The sequence below is a fragment of the Mastigoproctus giganteus genome, chromosome 7 (assembly GCF_048544385.1).
Source record: "Mastigoproctus giganteus isolate SK-2022 chromosome 7, ASM4854438v1, whole genome shotgun sequence".
Lineage (NCBI taxonomy): Eukaryota > Metazoa > Arthropoda > Arachnida > Uropygi > Thelyphonidae > Mastigoproctus > Mastigoproctus giganteus.
Window position 1 is genome coordinate 133,398,983 of NC_143581.1, and position 25,706 is coordinate 133,424,688.

Genomic DNA, 25,706 nt, shown 5'->3' on the forward strand with positions numbered 1-25,706 from the left:
GCTTCCCGCATACACACTACTCGGACTCCCTCCAGTCACTATCTGGCAGAGTAGAGATAGCAAGATTATACACTAGCTGATCCGGAAGCCTCCTACAGAGTTACCAATAGGTCCGGTCCGGTGTACTAACTAGCGGCCGACCTGCAAAAACCGCTTTAGAGCTGTACCCTCAAAATGTAAGGAATATTGGATCTCGCCACGACTTTCATCATAACCTCAAAAGTCATCAATCATACTGCATGATGGAAGAGATAGGGAAGGGTTGACCGGAACTTAGCTCTAAAGACTAAACATGGGTTCCACCACTTTAAGCCTCCAATAAGCAAAGTGGTGGTATTTCACTGGTTGATGAGAGTCATCTTCCACCTAGTACTGCCTGGTAACATAGAGGGGCGGCGTTCCTCCGTGTAGTTTGGGTGCCACACCTCGACCCCTGCTTACGTTGGTTCACACCTGGGTGGTCACCCACCATGTACTTGTGCATGGGGGTTATACCCAGGATTACTAACCGTCCCACCATCGTGAAGGTGCAACCAGAGGATTTGGCTGTCACAGACCGTCCGGACTTCGCCGAAATTGGGTCCACTTGACTTGAGTGTCACCCGAATATCAGTTCCATCAGCGTTTTAGACTCCCAGGTAGCAAGTACAGCTTGTCAGGCATATCTGAGAGAATGTCTGTGACAACCTCAAGGACCATGGTTGGGCCCATTGTTGTTTTGTATATTTATCAGTGATATTGGTGAAGGTATATTAGGCTTAATGTCCAAGTTTGCAGATGATACAAAGGTTGGCAAGGTTGTTAATGACAATAATGACAGTATGCTACTGCAACAGTATCTAGAAAAGTGGGGCAGATGGGCTGAAAAGTTTCAACTGAAGTTTAACATTGACAAATGCAAACTACGGCATATGGGTAGCAGAAACCTCAGAGAAATGTACCAACTGTGCGGTACTACACTCAGGCGGATAGAGAATGAAAAAGACGGGGATAATTGTGCAATGTGATATGAATTTTCTAAGTTATCAGGTGATACAGACCGTGGTAGATATCAGCTAGTCTATAATCAAGTCATAAAAGAGGTTAGGCAAGCGAAGGCACATTATGAGAAATCTTAGGCAAAGGATGCAAATAAAAACGGAAAAGACTTCTTTACTTAAGTAAAACTCTGGAAGGAGGGAGATGAATCAGGTTGGTCCACTTAATATTGATGTTTCGACCGTTGATAATCATTCTCATATAGCTGAAAAATTGAACAAGTATTTTGCATTTACATTCACACATGTGTGAATTCTGTAGAGAAGTGGAAGATAGAAGCTTATTAAACTCTAACAAGGAGATTAATGATTTTGTAATAACTGAAAGTGGAAGAGAAATTGTTGAAATTGAACATAAGAAAGGCATCTTGGGTGAGTGGGATCTATCCATTATATTAAAGGAGGTAGCCAAGGAAGTAAGCAAATCCATAGCCATAATTATGAAAGCTTCCTTGGACTCAGGGGAGATCTCCATGGACTGCAAATATGCAAATGTGTCCCCACTTCACAAAGAGGGATCAAAAGGAGACATGGGTAATTACAGACCTGTTAGTTTAACTTCAGTTCCACAGAAAATAATGGAGTCACTGGTTAAAGAAGCAAGGCAGGATCATCTATACAAGGCTGCAGTTATAATTCAGACACAGCATGAGTTTCAAATATGACATTGAAAGTGTAACCCTATCATTATGATATGGATGTCAGATGAACTAATTAGAAATGTGACAGAGAAGAAAAATGCATGGGATGTATATAAATTAACATGTGACACAGAAGCCTATGATAGATATAAGCTGGTCTGTAACCAAGTTACAAAGGAGGTTAGGCAGGCGAAGGCATATTACGAGAAATCTTTGGCAAAGGATGCAAAGAAAAACAGCAAAGAGTTCTTCCCTTATGTAAACTCTAGAAGGAAGGGGATTAATCAGATTGGTCCACTTGATATTGATGGTTCAACTGTTGATGATCCTGCTCATGTAGCTAACAAACTAAATGAATATTTTGCATCTACATTCACACATGAGGAGTTATTCAGGGAGGGGAATACCAGAGTTGTATTCAACTCTGGCAGTAAGCTAGATAATCTTGTAATAACTGAGAGTAAAGTGGAGGAGAAATTGTTGAAGATAAACATAAGAAAGGCACCTGGGGTGGATGGAATCTATCCAGTTATATTGAAGGAGGTGGCAAAGAAAGTAAGCAAACCCTTAGCCATAATTATGAGAGCTTCTTTGGACTCAGGGGAGGTACCCAGTCTGTTCGACTTTTAAAATTTTACATATGTGCAAATGTGATCGCAATCCATAAAGGAGGATCAAAGGGAGACACAGTTAATTACAGACCTGTTAGTTTAACTTCTGTTCCAGGGAAATTAATGGAGGTACTGGTTAAAGAAGCATTGCAGGATCATCTAGACAAGACTTCAGTTATAGCTCGGACACAGCATAGGTTTGTTAAGGGGAAGCCTTGTCTGACTAATTTGATTGGATACTATGACTAGAAACATTAAATTAGATACTATGACGTAGTCACAAAGGAACTGGATGCAAAGAATAACTTTGATATATATTTGGATCTTAGAAAGACCTTTGATACTGTTGCACATGGAAGACTGCTGTACAAATTGTAGCAGTGTGGCATTGGAGGCAAATTGCTGCTATGGATAAAGGGATGGTTGAGTGTGAGAAGACAGAGAGTGGTAATCAATGGACATTGCTCTTCGTGGACTAATGTTATTAGTGGAGTCCCTCAGGGTTCAGTGTTGGGTCCATTGTTGTGTTCTGTATTTATAAATGATATTGATGATCGTATATCAGGCTTAATGTCCAAGTTTGCAGGCGATACAAAGGTTGGCAGGGTTGTTAATGACACTAATGACAGTATACTGTTGCAACAGGATCTAGAAAAGTTGAGCAGGTGGGCTGAGAGGTGGCAAGTGAAGTTTATCATTGACAAATGTAAAGTACTACATATGGGAAGCAGTAATCCCAGAGTAACATATCAACTCTGTGGTACCACACTGACAGTGGTAGAGAATGAAAAGGACCTGGGGGTAATTGTGCAGGCAGATATGAAGTTTTCTGAGTACTGCAACTGTCTGCAAGAGTAGCTCATGGTGTCTTGTCAATGATATGCAGGAATTTTCTAGCAGGGATAAGGAGGTGATTATCCCCTTGTATAAGGCAATGGTCAAGTCACACCTTGAGTACTGTATACAGGGCTGGAGGCCTCATTTTAATAATGATGTAGACCTGTTGGAACGAGTACAGAGAAGGGCAACAAGATTAGTGAACAGAACAAAGGGTTGCTCTTACGAAGAAAGGCTTAAGCTTTGCAAATTACAGTGTCTGGAGACTAGGCACCTGCGAGGTGATCTGATTGAGGTGTATAAAGTCTTGAATGGTATGAGCATGCTGAATGCTGATGGGATTCTTCCTCTTGCTCAGAATAATAACCTGAGAGGGCATAAATTCAAATTGAGAAAAGATGGTTGTAGAATAGATGTGCAGATGTTTGCCGTTAGCCAGCGGGTGGTTGATTTGTGGAACAAACTTTCATCTGTCATTGTAGAAGTTGATAGCTTAAATAGATTCAAGGCAGAACTTGACAAACATTTGGAGCGAGGGGAAGGGTGAAATAAGGTTTTTTTTTTTTATTTTTTTTGGCTGATGCTATATAAGCTTGCTTTCTGTATCATTTGCCCTTGCTAATGCTAATATTAGCTTTATGCCAATTTTTTTTTAAAATCTCCCTAACTGAAATATGAACTGTGCAAAAATTAAGTATTAATATGATTTAGCATTTAACATGTTTAAACAGGGAATCCTGTTACACCTTTATTCATTTTAACATTTAACAAGAAACAATGTACACACATTTAGATTAACTAGGGCGAAACCATTTTCTGTCTAGTTCAATAACAGCCTGGCATACAAGACCTTTCATTCTTATAATATGTACGAGATCACTTCCCAGCTTATGATTTGCTGCTTCATCCGAAATCAGTCCCCGAACTTCCTTTTGTGTAGAAGGGCGGTGGCTGACTCGATTCAGCTGTCCAAAAGAATCGAGAGTCATGATGTTGTCTTGTACTCTTGCTGACTATGGGATTCTCCTCTCCTCGCTGACTCTCACTGAACAGCAACAACCACACTTCTCCACCAACCCTTAACCAACCCTTTTCATTGCCGACACCCACCTACAATCTTTATAAACGGAATGTCCAAACTCACATCCGGTGGTCCACTTTATCCCTTTATGGAAATTGTGGTGCGATAGTGCACCACAATTTCGAAAACATCTAACATGAGAGGGAGCTGGTGTCTTTTGTGCTGCATTTCCCCATGCACAAAATAAATCCTACCCATGTACATGCTTTCCTGCGAGTGGAACTCACAGTTCTCTGATTACCCGTGGGTCTCTCTACAACTGTTTATATTAGCTCTGTTACAGTGGGATTTTGCAATACCTAAGCTCCTACGCATACCTTCTTTAAATAAATGGAAATTAAAAACCAAAACAGTGGGTTATCCCTAGATTAACCAGGTTGTATTAATTTGGCAATTAATTTGGATAAATCTAATTAAATGAGAAGCACAAAATTCCACTGTGACAGAAGCCATGACAGAGGGAGAGACCTACAAATATCTGAGGATGATGCAGGCTCACCAGTTAGAAGACAAGGAGGTCAAGGCACATCTGACTGAGAAATACCATCAGAGACTGAGATGCTTGCTAAAATTAAAGCTGAATGGTGGAAACATGGTCACAGCCATAAACACCGAATACTAATATACTCCTTTGGGATCATAGATTGGACCAACACTGGGCTGGAGCAGATTATTTGATCAACCAGGAAAATGATGACAAAGAGTACCCAAAGTTGACCGTCTAGAGACTGACCATAGCCTGGAAAGGGGGAGGGGAACTGACTAACATCATTCAATAAGAAAAGAAGGCAATTGAGAATCTGTGCAATTACTCCTAGAAAAACAGCACCACTCAACCAAGCAAAAGTAAGATAGACAAACTGCACATCACACACCTTAACAAAGGGTGCCTCCATAGCCAGGTGGGCAGGAGCAGGTGCGTAGCACAGGCTTCTTGATTGGACTGGGGTTCGAGCCCGAGATCACCGAATACGGAGGATGCGGAAAGGTCAGAGAATGACCACCACATATCCCCGGAGCAATATGGCCTTAGTTGCTAATGCTCCTAAAAACCAAATAACAACAACAACCTTAACAAAGAGATCCCACTCACACGGACAGAAGAAACAAAGACAGGAAGGTGGGCAAAGAAGGCACTCCATGGATGACACTACAATGACAGCCATCAAGACTACATAGATAAGATGACTTCCAACGCATGGTTGATGAATGGGAAGCTCTTCCCTGAGAACCCCCAGGGATTACATCTGGTGAGTATGGGCTTGGCACACCCAGGGTCCTGAGCTGGATGTCATCATTCTTCTTTTCTTGGTGATTCCCTTCTAAAATCTCTCTCTCTCAGGGTAATTCAGAAAAATTTTTTTTTTTTGGTGGTGCAGCATAAGCCTCAGGCTTCCTTGCACTATATGGATTAAATGAGATTAATAATAATGAAGGATTCATGCATCCAAGACTAAGTAATCGACACCAGGAACTATATCGCAAAAATCCCGGAGTGATGGATGACACATGTCGACAATGCCACCTGGCTCCAGAAACAATCCACCAGATTTCCATTGGATGCAGAGTGATCACCCAGAGTACACTTATAGACATGGCGCGGTCACTAGGATAATACATGAGAAGCTAGGGCAAAAATACCATTATGTGATCAAGAAAGTGTCATATTATAAGTGCAAACTACAAGTATGGTAAATTTTTATTATATACAGTGAATCCCGGTTATTTGGGCCACCGGTTAATCGGGGCAGTCATTTATTTGGAGAAAATTTTAAAAAACAGAAACCAGTTGATAAAACAGCCAGGGTTTACTTTGCTTAATTGGGTCAACATGTCGTTTAATCAGAGCAGGAGACCGCAGCACTGGAGATTACCCTACGATTGTCTCAGACCAAACCATGTGATATGGCTTTTTTTTTGTTTTTTTTATGTAAACCCCAAACACGGGAGGTATTAGAACCTATAGTTCTTAGTACCGTGCTTGGGTTGGAGGTTGAGAAGACGAAAAAAGATATTTGTTGACCTTGGACTTGAACTTCTGTAGACTGTAATTTTCAGGAAATACGTATGAAGGAAGGTTTTTCCGGAAAACGGCAGTTAAATGAATAAATGAGGAAGATGAAAAGTTGGTTCTGTGAGTTTGAAGTTGGACAGTAAATGGATGTTGACTGGTGGCGGCATGTGTTTGGACTGTTTTGAAAGAGAGAGAGCAGGAATTATAGAAGCCAATTCAGAAGAACAGTGCCTGTGGAAGTATCTGTAGAAAAGGCATGCAGCAGAAACTGCATCTATGAGACAGCGAGTGGAGAGACTGTTAGAGATGAATCATTAATTAACCTAACTGCCCTCTTCTGAATGGAATCAAGAAGCCTGAGAGAGGTTTTGGGGGCACCACCCCAGACGTGGGAACAATATTCCATGGCAGGGCGGATTTGCGATTTATACAGAGTGAGCAGCTCTTTGGAAGAAAAGTAACGCCGAGAGCGAAAGAGAAAACCAAGTTTTTTGATGCAGAGGAAGCAGTATTTGTAATGTACTTGTGCCAAGAGAGAGATTAGAAGTCAGGGTAATCCCCAAAAGAGATATATCATTTTGCCTAGAAATCGGAGTGTCACTAAAGATAAGCATAGGAACAGAAGAATCCATTTTGCGAGATATTAGACAAGACTGAGATTTAGAAGGGTTGAAATCAACTAAATTGTCTTTGCCCCACTGGAGAATTACCTGAAGATCAGCATTTAAGGAATTGTTAGTAGATTTTCGAGAAGTTGAAGCTGATTGAGCAGGGCAAGGTTTCTCAAAATGGAAAGTGGAATGCAATGTGCTATCATCGGTAAAACTATGGATAGGATTTCCAGTCAATGGAAGAAGGTCATTAATATACAAGAGGAAAAGAGTGGGGGAAAGAACTGAACCTTGGGGGACACCGGCATTAGTGTTAAAGTTAGAAGACAGAGAGCCATCTACCATTACCCTCATTGAGCGATCAGAGAGAAAACTCGATAACCAATTACTAAAAACAGTTGGCAAACCGTAAGGTGGAAGCCTTTGAGATGACAAGAGCAACTACTTGTGTTTCACTGAACCTTTTCATTGAGTTGGTTCATAAATGGGTAACATAAGCCAGGATATCACCAGTGGATCGACACTGACAGAATCCATACTGGCGATCATTGATCAGACGGAAGGTTTCTAGGTAGTTTAAGAGTTGGCGGTTAATTGATTTCTCCATTACTTAGAAAGAGTAGAAGTAATTGAAATGGAACAATAATTGGATGGGAGGGATTTGTCACCCTTTTGAAGAACTGGCTGGATATGGGCAAATTTCCAAGCAGAAGGAAAAACACCTTTGGAATAAGTAAGTGAAAAAAGGCGGCAAAGAATAGGAGTAAGTTCAGGAGCACAGGTTTTGAGAACAAGTGGAGAAATACCATTGGGACCTGGAGCTTTCTTAGCATCAAGATTTGTCAAAATCCTTCTGACATCCTTGACGGAAGACCACAGGAGGCATTGAATGGAGTGTGTTGGGAATGGTGGGTGGCGTTTTACCAAGATCATTAATACATCAGTTGGAAGTAAAATGGGATGCTAGCGGGTCAGCTTTATCCTTGGCTGAAGTGACAACAGAACCATCTGGTTTGGACAGAGGTGGGAGCAGAGCATGATGTAGTACAGGCATGGAAATAATCAAGAAAGGAAAGTCTGCTGGTATCGATGAAATAAACGGAGAGATGCTGAAGGGTACAGGTGACGTAGGGATGGCGTGGACATAGAGACTGTTCATCAAGATCCGGGATAAGAGACTGGTGCTGAAGGACTGGTAAGAGGGGTTGATCATCACACTGTCACATGTCACACTGACATCACATGTGAATAAGCTGTATGAGAGTGTGTTAGAGTGGAAGATAGAGTAACAGTATGGCTTTAGGCCTGGCAGATGGTCGGTGGATCTAATTTTCTGCCTCAGGCAACTGATGGAAAATTGTTATGAACATGATAAAGAATCATGGATGGCATTTTTGGACATAAAGAAAGCGTTTGATGCCATAAAGAGAGGAAAAGTGTAGGAGGTTTTGAGAAACTTGGGGATAGAGGAACATCTTGTGGAGAGAATTGAGAATATGTAAAGCAATACGGTGAGCAAAGTAAGAATACTGATGGGATTGATGGAGAACTTTGAAATAACATTAGGTTTGAGGCGGGAAGGCATCCTATCACCACAACTGTTCATAGCTGTCACGAATGATGTGCAGTGTAGAGTGGCGGAACAACTTTAACAAGACAAGATGAAAGCCATCAGATGAGGTTAGGCAGGCGAAGGCAGATTACGAGAAATCCTTGGCAAAAGATGCTAAGAAAAACAGCAAGGATTTCTTTACTTATATAAACTCTAAAAGGAAGGGGATGAATCTGATTGGTCCACTTGACATTGATGGTTCGACTGTTGATGATCCTGCTCAGATAGCAAACAAACTGAATGAGTATTTTGCATCTACATTCATACATGAGGAATTATTAAGGTTTGAATATGGCAGAAGGTTATCAAATTGTAGCAGGATACTTAATGATTTTGTAATAACTGAGAGCAAAGTGGAGGAGAAATTATTGAAGTTAAAAATAAGAAAGGCACCTGGGGTGGATGGGATCTATCCAGTTATATTAAAGGAGACGGCAAAGCAACTAAGCAAACCCTTAGCCATAATTATGAGAGCATCATTGGACTCAGGGGAGATTCCCACGGACTGGAGATGTGCAAATGTATTCCCAATTCACAAAGGGGAATCAAAGGGTGACACGAGTAATTACAGACCAGTTAGTTTAACTTCTGTTCCGGGTAAAATAATGGAGTCACTGGTTAAAGATGCATTGCAGGATCATCTAAACAAGACTGCAGCAATAATTCAGACACAGCATGGATTTGTTAAGGGAAACTCTTGTCTGACAAATTTGATAGGATATTATGATGTGGTTACAAAGGAATTGGATGCAAAAAATAATTTTGATATCATATATTTTGATTTCAGGAAAGCTTTTGACACTGTTGCACATGGAAGACTATTGTACAAATTGGAGCAGAATGGTATTAAGGGTAAGTTGCTACAATGGATAAAAGGATGGTTAAGTGGGAGAAGACAGAGGGTGATAATCAATGGATGCTGCTCTTTGTGGACTAATGTTATTAGTGGAGTCCCACAGGGTTCAGTGTTGGGTCCACTGTTGTTTTGTATATCCATTAATGATATTGATGAAGGTATATCAGGCTTAATGTCAACATTTGCAGATGATACAAAGGTTGGCAGAGTTGTTAATGACAGTAATGGCAGTGTGCTACTGCAACAGGATCTAGATAATTTGGACAGATGGGCTAAGAAGTGGCAACTGAAGTTTAACCTTGAGAAATGCAAAGTACTGCATATGGTTAGAAGTAACCCCAGAGAAACGTACCGACTGTGTGGTACTACACTTAAGGTGGTAGAAAATGAAAAAGACCTGGGAGTAATTGTGCAGTCAGATATGAAGTTTTCTGAGCAATGCAGACAGACTGCCAGGGCAGGTGATGGGGTTTTGTCAATGGTATATAGGAATTTTTCTAGCAGGGAGAAGGAGGTGATTGTCCTTCTGTATAAGGCAATGGTCAGGCCAGGCCTTGAGTGCTGCGTACAGGTCCGGAGGCCTCATTTTAGGAAGGATGTAGATTTACTTGAGCATGTACAGAGAAGGGCAACAAGATTGTTGAGGGGAATGAAGGGATCCTCTTACCAAGAGAGGCTTAAGTTCTGCAAATTGCAGTGGCTAGAGACTAGGCACCTGCGCGGTGATCTGATTGAGGTGTATAAGGCCTTGAATGGGTTGAGCACACTGAATTCTGATGGGATCCTTCCACTTGTTCAGATTACAAACCTAAGGAGACATAAATTCAAATTAAGAAAAGACAGATGTAGAATAGATCTGCGGAAAGTTGCCTTTAGCCAGCGTGTGGTTAATTGCTGGAACAAACTTCCATCTGTCGTTGTGGAAGTTGATAGGTTGAATAAATTTAAGGAGGAACTGGACAGGCATTTGGAGGGAATGGTGTGATTTTTTTTTTTTTTTTGGCTGATGCTGCAAAAGCTCATACACTTGCTTTCTTGCATCACATGCCACTACTACTACTACTACCTCTGCATATGGGGAGGGAGAGAGCAGGGAACAAATGCAATGACAAGTTGATATGTGGGCTAGTATGGCCAGTGACGGCCGAGTTTTCAGAAGTGGGACTGCAATAGCACACGCTCTTTGAGTAGATCGGGGTTCAAGCCCCTAACTACTAAATACCGTCAATCTACCAACCCGTACTGGGGCACCTTGGCAGATTATGGTCCATTTTCCTCAACATGAATTGTTGAGGAATCTTCCATTTTGCAGTGGGTTGATGATGGCTGCAGTTTACCCTTTTGTTTTTTTTGTGGCCAATGAATTTGACTGGTTTTCAGTCAGGAGAAGAGTGAAGTGATGGTTCTAAAGAGGAGTGGCAAGCATCACAGATACATTAAAATGGTAGGGAAAGAGCTAAAATAGGTTAACAACTTCAAGTATCTAGGAAGCATCATTACAAAGACTGGAGTGGTAGACAAATAGTGGGCCTGAATTTCTATAGGCAGACAAGAGATCTGATCTGTAACAGGAACATACCACTGAAGTGGACTAATGTTATTAGTGGAGTCCCTCAGGGTTCAGTATTGGGGCCTTTATTGTTTTCTGTATTTAAAAATGATATTGATGATGGTATATCAGGCTTAATGTCCAAGTTTGCAGACGATACGAAGGTTGGCAGGGTTGTCAAGGACACTACTGACACTATGCTGCTGCAACAGGATTTGGAAAGGTTGAGCAGATGGGCTTCGAGGTGGCAAATGAAGTTTAACATTGACAAATGTAAAGTACTACATATGGGAAACAGCAACCCCAGAGCAACGTATCAACTCTGTGGTACTACACTGACAGTGGTAGAGAATGAAAGGGACCTGGGGGTGGTGGTGCAGGCAGATATGAAGTTCTCTGAGCAGTGCAGACGAGCTGCAAGAGTAGCTCATGGTGTATTGTCAATGATATATAGGAATTTTTCTAGCAGGGATAAGGAGGTGATTATTCCCTTGTATAAGGCAATGGTCAGGCCACACCTAGAGTACTGTATACAGGCCTGGAGGCCTCATTTCAGGAAGGATGTAGAGCTGCTGGAACGAGTACAGAGAAGGGCAACTAGATTGGTGAATGGGACAAAGGGGTTCTCTTACGAAGAAAGGCTTAAGTTTTGCAAATTACAGTGTCTGGAAACTAGGTACCAGCGGGGTGATCTGATAGAGGTGTACAAAGCCTTGAATGGTTTGAGCATGCTCAATGCTGATGGGATTCTTCCTCTAGCTCAGAAAAATCACCTGAGAGGGCATAAATTCAAATTGAGGAAAGACAGATGTAGGATAGATGTGCGGAAATTTGCCTTTAGCCAGCGGGTGGTTGGTGGGTGGAACAGACTTCCATCCCTTGTCGTGGAAGTTGATAGCCTAAATAAGTTTAAGGCTCAGCTGGACAGGTATTTCGAACGAACAGAGGGGTGAAGTGGAAGTGGTTATTTTTATTTATTTATGTTACTTTTTTTTTTTTTTTTTTTTTTTTTTTGGCTGATGCTGCATAAGCTTGCTTTCTTGCATCAAATGCCTCTACTAATGCTAATGCTAATGCTAATGCTAAGTGTAAGAAGGTTATATATCAGACCTATTATGTACCAATTCTAACATATGCATCTGAAACTTGGACTATGAGGAAAATGGATGAAAGCAGAATTAAGGGGGCAGAAATGAGATTTGTGAGGAGCATAGCCAGAAAGACAAGATGTGACAAAATAAGGAATGATGTGATTAGGGAGAGAATTCAAGTTGAAAAACTCCAGAATAGAATCGAAAGGTCCCTTTTGAAATGGTTTGAACCTCAAGAGGTTCAAACCATTTCAAGAGGTCTGTCAAGAGGATGAATGAGAGGTGTTTGTCAAGAAGAATATTTGATTTACTATTGAGGGACAAAAGACCAAGGGGCAGACAAAGAATGAGGTGGCAGGACATGATAAAGACTGATGTCATTAAGAGAGAGGATGATACTGGAGTGAAATCAATATGTAGAGAAGTATGCGGACAAGGGATGGTGGCAAGGCTTCATATGTTGACCCGTGGAATGGCAGAATGATGGCAGATGATGATGATATTATTAAACACACACACACACACACACACACACACACACACACACACACACACACACACACACACACACACACACACACACACACACACACACACACACCTACATTCTGGGGTCACCTTTATCATCCCCATACTTCTATCTTCCCAAAACTCTGCCTAATATGCCAGTGTATACCCTACACAAACTGCAGAAACTTAATTTCGTCCAAATTAAACCACATAAATCTCATTTGGCTTTTCTAATTCCAGCACTCACCATTAACCGAGTTTTTTTTTTTTTTTTTTTAAGGCCCTAGTAACTGAAATCTCAGGAAACTAGGTGGCAGGGCATGCCAGATTAAAATCTTCAAACTACTGGGTACCTGGTTTGCCTCCACATGGCCAAGTGTGGGCAGGCCTCAGTAGGGGTCCAGTGGCTAAATTGCCAAATGAACAATGATACACAACACTACACATATACAAAATCTTCACACTTTTAAATCTCTGGCCTTCCCAGTGAACTGGTACACCAACAATGAAAGCAATGGGGGGGAAACCCCTGGTACTGCTAGATATTAATACTCTACACACACACACACACACACACACACACACACACACACACACACACACACACACACACACACACAAACAACCGGTGGTAAGTTAAGTGGCATGGTTATTTGCTCCTTTTGCCACTAGGAAGTGACATTCCTCAGGCAGATCTTGATGATCTTATTAAGCAATTGCTTTCCCTTTTTCATTCATTAGGGGATTTCAGTGGATATGGTACTCTGGGGGTAATGCTGTCATTAGTGGAAGGGTTGTATTATAGAGCATATGCTCAAAAACACTGACCTGGTCTTTCGAAATGTGGGTTCTAGTACCTTCTTCCACATGCCTACACTTACATTTATTGCAATTAATCTCTCTCTCTCTCTCTCTCTCTCTCTATATATATATATATATATATATATATATATATGCCCCTGCTTCTTCTGTGTGTTCATTGGAAGTTGAAGACAATCTTTATAAGTGACAACTTTCCCATGATATCCACTCTTTGCAATGAGAGACAATGCTGCTTTGCAAGGAGGTGATGATTTCTCATGCTGAATGGAATGCCTTTAACATTTGGCAATGTTTAATACCACCATAATAAGCAAAGGGCCAATTAGTGATGCAGTTAAGTATATCATGGAAAGTGTTGGTCAAGTGGTGGCAGTTGCAATTCCGAAGATGTAAACTTAGTTTCCACCATTTCCAAAACCATGGTAGACTGCACAGCAGCAAGAAATGCTCTAAACAAGGCATGCAGGATGTTTTGTCGTTATCCCACCAGAGGTAATCCAGTAGCCTTCAAACATGCATACAACAAAGCATGTTATGTTAGACATCAGTGTCAGAAGAAATCTTAGATCCATGTTATGTCTTCCCTCACCCACGCAGTGACTCCTAATCACTTCTGAGACAAAGTCTGGAAAATGAAGGGAAAATACACATTGCACCCTTCACCGATCCTAGAGCATAACGGATGTGCAATTTCAGATCCAGCTGCAATTGTGAACACTCAATTCTTAAGCAAATCTTAAGCAATACTTAAGCGATCAATTCTTAAGCAATACTTAAGCAAATGTCTACCCTAGGTAGACATTTGCTTAAGTATCTGCAAAAACTTCTCCCCCTCACTAAGTCTCTGGCCCTCAAACAAAAAGTTGTAAAACAGCATTTGAGTTTATCTTAAAATAAGGCTTACAAGAGGCTTACAACTAATCTTTCACAGAATGGTATGAAATCGGCACTATCTATATCCCAGGTAAATGTTGTTGTTGTGCCAAATGACATCCATTATGAGATAATTAAACATCTTTCATCTGAATCTATGGATTGGCTGCTATGTCTGTACAGCATCAACTGTCTTGAAGGGCAGTTTCTGGATTCCTATCATTCGGCAATCGTGTTTGCCTTCCCCAAGCCAGAAATAGATCCAAAAATTCTGAACAATGACTGCCTGCTTACTATGACATGTTGCTTATGCAAGATCCTGGAAAAGATGGTCAAAAGATGCTTGTCTGCCTCATATGGTTTTTAAAAGCAAATGATCCCTATCTATAATACAATGTGGCTTCCAAAGAAACAGGTTAATGCTCGACCATTTAATTAGACTGGAAACATCTATTCGAGAGATGCTTTCCTCAAACATAAGCACCAGATGTTGGTCTTCTTTGATATGAAAAAAAACATAACACACCTTGCAGATTTTGGAATTTTAAAACACAACTATAACCACAGACTTAGGAATCATCTGGTAGTTTTTATTAAAAATAATTTTGTCAAACTGCTCATTCCAAGTTTGTGGGGGTCCACTCTCTCTGGCTTGACTCTCTTGACAAGAGGAGGGAGTTCCCCAAGGGTTCTGAGTGTTGTGCTTTTTGCTGCCAAAGTTAAGTTACTGAACAACTTCTCCATCTGTGAAAAGTGCTCTCTCTCTTTGTTAATAATTTCAGTAGTATACTTTCAGTCATGTAATCTGAGAGTCATTGAAAGACAATTTTAGCAAGCTATTGACCATCTCACCACCTGGGCAATGTCTATTGGCTTTAGGTTTTTGTCTTAGTAGACCTCTTGCATACACTTTTGTCGCAAATGGAACCTTCATCCTGAACTAGAACTAAAGCTCAGACAGCACCATTTCAGTAGTTCCTGAAACAAAATTCTTGGGGCTTATATTCAACAGGAAGTTGACATTCCTGAAACAAATCCTCCAGTTATGGACAAAGTACGTGAAGTTATATGAACCTCCTACATGTCATTTTGTCTATTACTGGGGAGCAGATCTGTGCACTTTACTATGCCTCTAATATGCACGTGTCCGATCTAAATTAGATTATGGGTCTGGCTCCCAGTGGTATGCATCTGCTAGAAATAATGTACAACTTCGTTGTCTAGACCTCCATCAAGTTCTCCATCAAGCCATCCACATTTCTAGTGGAGTATTTAGAAAATCTCCTTTCCAAAGTTTACACATCACGGCAGTTGAACTGCTTCTGTCCAAATGCTGCTTAGAGAGCTTAATATCATGGTAGACAGTGTTTTCCAGTCACCAAGGCAACCCCTTCCACCCTGTCATGCTCACTTTCCACTATGTAATTTCTCCATTAATAACAGGGGAAAGGCCATTACTTCACCATCTCTGTCTGCCTACCTATAACTTGATGCTGCCCATCATTAATTTTACTCTGATTTTCTGCATGGCTTCATTGATGGTGCAAAATCAGAATCTAACTGCAGTGGATCCCACTGCAGTCTTCGCAGATAGTACATTATATTAGAAGATTCCCTATGGGTGCATTATGTGCACTACAGAGTTGTATGCTATACAGCGAGTCTTGGATGACATTAAAACTAATAATTATCAGAGGTCTGTGGTGGTAGACAGTTTCTTTAAGTGCATTGCATTACAGGCTTTATTGATGATGAGAAATAATCCTCATACAGCCCTCTCTAGGGTTCGGCAAAAGTTATGTTCTTTCTGTGAATCTACATTCAACATCTGCATCTGCTGGGTCCCAAGCCATTCTCAAAGGCAACAATCATGGCATGAATAGGTTACAAACAAGTTACTCAAGAATTTTTTTTTGGCTGGTGCAGCATAAGCCTCAGGCTTCCTTGCATCCTATGGCTAATAATAATGATAATAATAATAATAAGTTGTATCAGATTAAGCCTGTAATCCAAAAATGGCAGTTAAGTCTGCACAGGAACCATAGATTGGAAGTGATTCCTCTCTATGGTTCCACATTCTTTTTTGCTGAGCTCTGATGACTCTCCTGTGTGTGAGAATTGTGACACCATTAGACATATTTTAACTGAATGTCCACGTTTAGACATGAAGCCTTTTTATCTTTTAGTTATTTTAGTTCTGTGACTGAGCCCTATACATTTAGTCAAATATTGTCCAACAGTGACCATGTGTCAGCTGTTTTTCTGTATTCAACATTTAAGATTATTGAACCTTCTTAAACTCATCTAAAAATTACTTTTAATATTAATTATAAATCCAGTTTGGACCTAGTGGATCCTTTTTTTTTTTGGCCACTGACAGTTTGTCTTTATCATTATTCTTTTATGTTTTTACAACTTGGTTTTGGTGCATTGTAGTCTCAGTAGCTGATGTACCAGTAAACCCCAAATAAAATTGTATCTCTTTGTCTGTACATTTTAAACCTACATAGGATTATCAAGGGTTATGTCATTTGTCACTTTTCTTTGCACTCTTAGTCACGAACGTCTTTTCCTCTGTCTTAGTAGATTGCAAGAAATCCATGGCTAAGAGTGGGGCTAAATGGTCTCTAAGTTTCCCTTTCTACAGTAAGTATAAATACATGAGAATCATTGAATTACCTTATGAATGCTGATCACCAGATCATGTAGTTGAATTACCATATGAATGCTGATAACCAGATCATGTAGTTTAGATGTGCTCTTTGGAAAAATTTTCTCAGGAATTTTCTCAAATAGATATTTGATTAGTTGTAGCATTTTCTAAATAATTGTGCAGTAATTTCATATAGTACCATAGTCCTAAATTTTGTTTCATCTTTTAAAACGTTAATATTTATGAAGTTCTGACATGCTCCGTGCTACCATTGCTACTTTACAAGTTACTACATTTGAAAGGGACTTTTCAGAGAAGAGCAACGTTGGTCTATTCCACCAAACCTTTCTTTTTGAATGACATCCTTCATCCCAATTAGCAGTTTATAAGAACCCTTAAAGCCTCCAGTATGATATTAGGAAAGACTGGTGTATCACCACTGTTCAAATTGGTTGATTTTTACTAAACAGAGTTCTTTTATCAACTAAAGCAGGCTCTTAACCCTTTGACATTTTAAGTTCATTACATCCAAAATTAATTGGCAGGACTACTATCATATTATCCATCCTGTTAAGTCTAGGCAGAATTGCAGACAAAGTATCATTTTGATCTGTCTTGCAAGATTTTTATAGCAAGACCATACATTTTGTGACCATATTTGTTTAAGCTTTAAATCATTAGGGTGCATGCATTCTTAAGAACTGGTAACTGTTTAGTAGTATTGTAAATTTTTGAATTAGGTAGAATGTACTCTGATTCTGTTCCATTAGGCTTTATTACAGAAATTTTTCCTGAAAAATTTCTGTAATAAAGCCTAATTCCCATCTTTAAAAATTCCCATCCCATCCCATCCCATCTTTAAAATTACTTCATTTGAAATTTAAGTCATCAGAACTTGCTAATTACCAGGGATTCCTTCCTTGGGATTGAATAATTTGTAAAAATTCATTTGATGTAGTATTGTCCAATATTTGCCCTTCTCAAGATTTTATTACTTTCAGGGTATCTGCATCTCTTCACTTTTTAAAATTGTATCTTGTCTCCTGGTAAGCTAAGTTTAATATTAAAATTGTTGCACTGATACATCTAGTATACAGAAATTGCTAACCATTAGCTAGAAACATCTCTGCACATATGCACGTTTGAGTATAAGCAGTGAGCTACTATGAAAAAATTTAACTCTTCCCTACCTGCTAAGTCATGCCATCGCTAAGTATGTTGTACTTAATTGATTGCTATTACTCTACTGCTAGCAATTCTATACAATTGTGGTTTCAAAAACTTGACACTTATCACATTTTTGAAACCACAATTGTATAGAATTGTGGTTTCAGCATTGTCAGAGTTATCAGACTGTTTAATTTAACTAATTATGGTCTCTGATGAGGAATAAATTAATTTTCCTTACCATGTTAAATAGATGTGGTTGTAACCTTTAGAGAGAGTGTTGGTCCTTAAGTTTTGCACACCAGTGTATGATGTGGTCACAAGGGAACTGGATTCAGGGAATAACTTTGATATACCATATTTTCCGGCTTATGACTCATGGGCATACAAGACGCACCCTAGTTTTGGCCACATATTTTGGAAAAAATAATAACCCTTCTATTATCCTTTGATACTGTTTATGGTGAAACTAAGAAGCGATCTTTTAACAACTGATGTAAACAAATATGGCGACTGGCGTGATACAAGACGTAATCAGGGGGTAGGTATTAAAAATAAATTAAATGGAGTTACATTTATTTTTAAAATTTTTTTTATTAAATGGACTTACAACATGGAGCTTTTATTCAATTCATATTCAATTCAAAGAAGCTGACAGAAGTAATGTAACAGAAATTTTTACTCACCCTAAGACAAATACGGGTGTCACTTTCTCTTTGTAAAAGATGGTTGGAATTGAAAAATCCCGATCCAGTCTAATTAGCCCGCCATACCATAAAAGTGCGAGATCATAGAGGAATACCATAAAATCGTGAGATCATATTATAGAGGAAGCAAACACGTGGGAAAATGAAACAAGTTTTTACTTACGTCTGATTGTGAGATTCATATCACGCAGATTTCAACAAATTTTCCACGAAAAAAAGATTACTGGTATGTATTGTTGCTGTAGATTGTAACCACTGATAATTGTTAAAAATATATTTCAACAGATAAATCTTAAGTAAAATTGGTGTGAATTTCAAAGGGAAGTTTTCAGAACTCAGTTTACCGGCACTGCGTCATTGAAAATGCATTGCCGGTAGTCTTTAGGCCTAATCTGACATTAACCATATAAGACGCAGGGTGATTTTCTGAGTATTTCTTCACGAAAAAAACAGCGTCTTATAAGCCGGAAAATACGGTAATTTATTTGGATCTTAGAAAGGCTTTTGATACTGTTACACATGGAAGACTGCTGCACAAATTGGAGCAGTGTGACCTTGGAAGCAAATTGCTGCTATGGATAAAGGGATGATTGAGTGAGAGAAGACAGAGAGTGGTAATCAATGGACACTGCTCTTCATGGACTAATATTATTAATGAAGTCTCTCAGGGTTTAGTGTTGGGTCCATTGTTGTTTTCTGTATTTATTAATGATATTGACGGTACGAAGGTTGGCAGGGTTGTTAATGACCCTAATGACAGTATGCTGCTGCAACAGATCTAGAAAAGTTGGGCAGATGGGCTGAGAGGTGGCAACTGAAATTTAATGTAATGTACTGCATATGGGAAGCAGTAACCCCAGAGTAACTTATCAACTGTGTGGTACTATCTGACAGTGGTAGAGAATGAAAAGGAGCTGGGAGTAATTGTGCAGGCAGATATGAAGTTTTCTAAGTAGTGCGGACTGTCTGCAAGGGTAGCTAATGGTGTCTTGTCAATGATATACAGAATTTTTTTAGTAGGGATAAGGAGATGATTATCCCCTTGTATGAAGCAATGGTCAGGCCACACCTTGGCCTGACCATTTTAAGAAAGATGTAGAGCTGCTGAAGCGAGTGCAGGGCAACAAGATTAGTGAATGGAACAAAGGGTTGCTCTTATGAAGAAAGGCTTAAGTTTTGCAAATTACGGTGTCTTGAGACTAGGCACCTGCGAGGTGATCTGATTGAGGTGTATAAAGTCTTGAATGGTTTGAGCATGCTCAATGCTGATGGGATTCTTCCTCTTGCTCAGAATAATCACCTGAGAGGGCATTAATTCAAATTGGGGAAAGACAGTTGTAGGATAGATGTGTGGCAGTTTGCCTTTAACCAGCGTGTGGTTGATTGCTGGAACAAACTTCCATTGTAGAAGTTTGTTCCAGCAATTTTTTTTCCGTTGTAGAAGTTGGTAGCTTAAATAGATTCAAGACAGAACTAGACAAACATTTGGAGCGAGTGGATGGGTGGAATTAGAAGGGATTTTTTTTTTTTTTTTTTGGCTGATGCTATATAAGCTTGCTTTCTTGCATCATGTGCCTTTACTAATGCTATTGTTAACTGAAATAAATTTCCACTATTAGAATAATTAGAATAATTCTATTTTTTTCACTTGAAGTTTTTGGAATACACTTATATTCATGGAATTTGTTTTAGTTGAAAACTCTTACAGCAAAAGAACCATTAAGCCCACTTCTGACAGATTTTCCTCAGTGGTCTTACACTTATAATCACCACACAGTCATTTCAGAATTATTTCTTAAAGTGAAAGAGCGAGGATGGTTGATATGAGAGTTATCAGCTGTATTTTTCACAATCTTTCAAACACTGCAACTTTACTAATAAAGCGGTGCCATGACATTTGTGACCAAAATGCTTTTGTGTGTATATATTATATCCAGAGAATATTACGAAACAAATTTCACCTGTTCTTGCTGAGCAGTTATATGTATTTACATTCTAGAAACAGTAGAGAGAGATATTGCCCATGAGATCAGACTTATGAGATTGCCTATGTGTGCATGAATGTTTCTCCCTTTCTAGTGCATGTGCTGAGCTGTTTGCTACTTGTTCAACACATCATATCCGAGTCTGGAATACCAAGACTTTCCAGGAACTGCTTCGTATATCTGTTCCCAATATGATCTGCAACTCTGTTGATTTTATGCATGATGGGACAAGCATTGTGAGTGGTATGTTTTAAGCTTACTTTCTTTTTCCCATTTTATTTATGTTATGAATGCATATATGCCCACACAGGCCAGAAGTTTCATATTTTTTATATGCTGTAAACAATTACCCGATTATAGAATTTAAATAATTATTACTTCTGTGTGATAAATTATATTATAAAGATAATTTTGCATTAATTGTTTCAAGATTAGTGGTTGGAACTTGCCTACCTTCCTTATTATGCTTGCAAACTTAACTGAATAGTTTTGGATTGATAACAGCAAAATCTCAGCTTTGGAAGGGACATGGTATTCTCAGACTTGAAAGTGTCATGTTTTTTTAGATTTATGTGTGGAAAGGGTCTAGTAAACAAGGCACAACTGTCTGTGTTACAATTTTTGCCTTCAGCTTTGTGAAAAAAAAAAAAAATAAAAATAAATATATATATATATATATATAGTTTGCATTAGTCATTGTTTCAAGCTTAGTGGCTGTAATATTTGATTTTAGGAATGCTATACTTGAATTAGTAATCCTTCAAAATTTTTGGATGTGTCAGAACATATTTTTTTTAACCTTCTTGGAATTCATGTGAAAAGGTTAGGCAATACATCAAAAGTTATTGTGCTTGTTACGTTTTCTCCACTTCTCCAATACAAATCACACTATTTCAATGGTTTGATACTGTTCATTTTATAGCTGAATGACTATTATCATATAAAATAGCATATTGAATAGATCGTCTGGTTATTTATTTGGAAAGGGGGCAAAATATATATAAAGTGAAAAAAAAATGAAGGAGGCAGAGAGTTTCCACCTTCTTGCTATTCTATTCAACACACGCACGCACGCACGCACGCACACACACACACACACACAGAAATTACTGTTAGTTAGTTATTTGGTTTTTAGGAGCATTAGCAACTAAGGACATATTGCTCCAGGATATGCGGTGGTCATACCCTGACCTTTCCGCATCCTCCTTATTTGGCGGTGATGGGCTCGAACCCCGGTCTAATCAAGAAGCGTGTGCTATGCACTGCTGCTCCTTCCCACCTGGCTATGGAGGCGCCAGAAGAAATTACTGTTTTAGCCTTTATAGTCGTATAAGAATTTTTAGAATTTATGGGTTCAGGATGGTGAAAAGTTACAGTTTCAGTACAGTGAAACACCAGTGCAGGAACTGTAAAGAACTGTAAGAACTGTGGGGTGAGATGGGAAAAGGCCTAGGAAGGCTTTTTTACGAAATTGGGAAAACAAAATTGCAGCTAGCAAATGGGACAGTTTTGGAAATATGGCAAATATATAGAACATATGGAACCCACACTCCGTTGAGCACTAAGCAAAGCAATATATGATCATAAAATTCAACAAGCAACCAACCAGATTTAGATTTACGTTGATTAAACCGATTTTCTGTAATGCTGTTCTTATATGGTAACCCATATCTCACTAAAATAGTGAGGCGCACTATAGCCTTAGCAGCTAATGTACCAACGCGCACACACACACACACACACACACACACACTAAAATAGTGGCTGTTATAATCCAAGCAAAAAATTTGTATCAATCCTTAATAATATTCTAGAAAGCTCCTGGATTTTAAATAGTAACAAAGCAGTACTCGAATACATTAACACCAACAGTGAAATCTACAAAGCAAAAACCTTTGATTCTTAAAATCTATTTACCTCAATCCCACATTCTAGATTAAAACATGTTAGATGTACTATATATAGAATATGGAAACATTACAGGGATCGATTTTAAAATTTGTAACACTTTATGCAAATTATTTAACAATTACATAGATAATTCTTTAACAATTACATAACAATTACTTCAGTCCCACAATTTCCCATTGCCTTTTGTGGCAATGGGAAATTGTGGGAGCGAAGTTAAAAAATATGTAATTAATGATATTGAAATTTCGCAAGATTATTTAATGAAAAAACCTTTCGAGCCTACAGACCAGTAAGGCTCCTGGAGTTGATGGAATATACCCTATAATCTTAAGGGAGGCGGCAAGCGAGTGCATTGAACCATTGAGGCTAATTATGCGAGCATCACTAGACTCTGGGGAGATTCCCTTGGATTGGAAAAGTGCCAATGTATCTCCCATACATAAGGGTGGCTCTAAAAGTGAAGTTGGAAATTATCGACCTGTCAGTCTGACTTCAGTAGTAGGGAAAATCATGGAGGCAATGATCAAGGGTGGAATTTAGGATCATTTGGATCGAATTGAAATTCTCAAGGATACTCAGCATGGTTTTGTAAAGGGAAAATCATGTTTAACAAATCTGGTTTGCTATTTCGAAAGGGTCACTCTCGAGCTGGATTTAGGGAATAATTTCGACATTGTTTATTTAGATTTCAGCAAAGCTTTTGACTCAGTCCCACATGAGCGGTTACTTTATAAGCTGGAACAGGTTGGAATCACTGGGAAAATCCTTAGATGGATAGAAGGATGGCTTCAGGGCAGGAGGCAGAGGGTTGTGATAAATGGCTGTTCCTCAGATTGGGTTGATGTAAGAAGTGGGGTTCCCCAAGAATCAGTATTAGGACCACTGTTGTTTTTAATTTTCATAAACGACATTGATGAAGGGATAGAGGGCGTGATGTCTAAATTTGCAGATGATGTTAAAATTGGTAGAGTAGTTAATGATCACTGTCAAGCTGAGCTTCTTCAGAGAGACCTACATAGACTTCAGGAATGATCAGAAAAATGGCAGCTATGCTTTAATCCAACAAAGTGTAAGGTATTACACCTGGGAAACAGTAATCCCAAAAAAACTTATTCACTTGGTGGAGTTCAACTAAACCCAGTACTGGAGGAAAGGGACTTGGGTGTTTTGATACGGTTAGACATGAAATTCTCTGAGCATTGTAAACAGGTTGCAAGGAAGGCCCATGGTGTCCTATCGATGATCTATCGAACTTTTGCAAGTAGAGATAGGGACGTGATAATCCCATTATGTTAGACTACACTTGGAATTCTGTGTTCAAGTATGGAGACCGCACCTAAAGAAAGACATCGAGCTTCTTGAAAGGGTGCAAAGACGGGTAACTCGCCTGGTGAGATCGGTAAAAGGGCATCCTTATGAAGAAAGACTTTGAATATGTGGGTTGCAGTGTTTGGAAACTAGACACCTTAGAGGAGATTTGATTGAGGTGTTTAAGGCTCTGAGTGGCATCAGTAAAATGAATGAGGACGAAATTTTCAAGATTATAAATGATACTAGAACTAGGGGACATAAATTCAAGTTATGGGGGGGAAATGTTTAGATTGGACTGCAGGAAGTTTTATTTTAGCCAGCGAGTTATAAATTACTGGAATAAGTTGCCTTCATGGGTGGTAGAGGCCTACAGTTTGGGGAAATTCAAAGGTCATCTGGATAGTACTTTCGGGTAAGGGAAGCACATAGGATGATAGGTTTAATTTCCTTTTTTTTTTTTTTTATTAATTATTATTATTTAGTTATATATTTTATTTTTATTTATTTTTTTATCATTGTTTTGTTCGGATTTTTTTTTTTTTTGGCTAGTGCAGCATAGGCCATAGGCTTTCTTGCACCATGCGGCCGTTACTAATACTAATACTATTATCAGTGGGCGCAAGAATTGCTTCCACTATTGCAAGCTTATTTTTATACTACTTCGAATCGGTGCCTCCGTAGCCAGGTGGGAAGGAGCAGCAGTGCGTAGCACACACTTCTTGATTATACCGGGGTTCGAGCCCGTGACCATCAAATATGGAGGATGCGGAAAGGTCAGGGAATGACCACCGCACATTCCCGGAGCAATATGGCTTTAGTTGCCAATGCTCCTAAAAACCAAAATAACTAACTACTTCGAATCATAGTTCCAAAAACAAAATGATGCAGGATTAACTGTGTTTAATTTTTTCATGACCTGGCCATTTTCAACTGTGATTTTGACAAAATACAACAAGAAATATACCCCTGAAATAAACCCTGAGTTTCAAGGTATATTTCAGAGTAAACTCAGGGAAAGAAAACCACTGAAAACACCAGCATGTTAATCTTAGATTTGGAAATTACAAAAAAGACACAAATAAGTCTCAGTAAATCTATATGATAAAAGATATACATTTAAATTCCAACTTGCATTCCTCTGTCACTGGGATTCTAATATTTTGCGAAAAATCCACAGTAGTGTTATTTCGGCAAAATGTACTAGATATGCATATTTTTAGCAACCTATCATATTAATATAAGCACTTAAAAAATTAAATAAAAAATTATTTATAAACAATATTCCTCCAAATTTCATTCGATTTTATATGAAATGCAGCGTTGACAAACTTCTTTCAGCTACAGTAGCACCTTAACAATTTAACATAACCACGTGTTGGACATAGGAAATTTTTCATTACACCACTTGTATACAGGATGTCTCAAAAACATTGGTACAAACGTTTAGGGGAGGTAGGTAACATCTAAAGGAATGTGAATCGCATAGGAAACGATAACCGGAAACGTCATCGTAAGTCGGTACACGGTGCTGTTCATCAGTTCGCGAGAGGGAAAAAATCTGGTTTACTCATTCAAGCAATAGTCGCCGCACAAAGAGCATGCATCGATATATATGAACTGTGAGCTGGCAGACATGCACCTAGTGTACAGATTATCAGAGGGCAATGGATGAGCCGCTCAACGAATTTATGGAGAACGCTTCCCAGACAGATATGTACCGGACCACCGTTTGTTTGTGCATGTGCATTAAAATTTGTGCGATTATGGGTCATTTAGAGGTAACAGGAGTAGTGCGGGCAGACCACGTTCGACGCGAACTCCCGCCAT

At 39.2% G+C, this 25,706-nt stretch overlaps 1 protein-coding gene across 3 annotated transcripts in view; it reads left to right on the plus strand.

Moving 5' to 3' along the window:
- The window catches only part of LOC150083209 (cilia- and flagella-associated protein 52), a 494,791-nt gene that overhangs the window by 320,316 nt on the left and 148,769 nt on the right, over nt 1-25,706 (plus strand). For all 3 annotated transcript variants that reach the window (XM_090377911.1, XM_090377913.1, XM_090377912.1), the window contains one exon: nt 20,752-20,900. In XM_090377911.1, the coding sequence (XP_090234037.1) occupies nt 20,752-20,900 (149 nt within the window). The remainder of the gene's footprint in view (nt 1-20,751; nt 20,901-25,706) is intronic.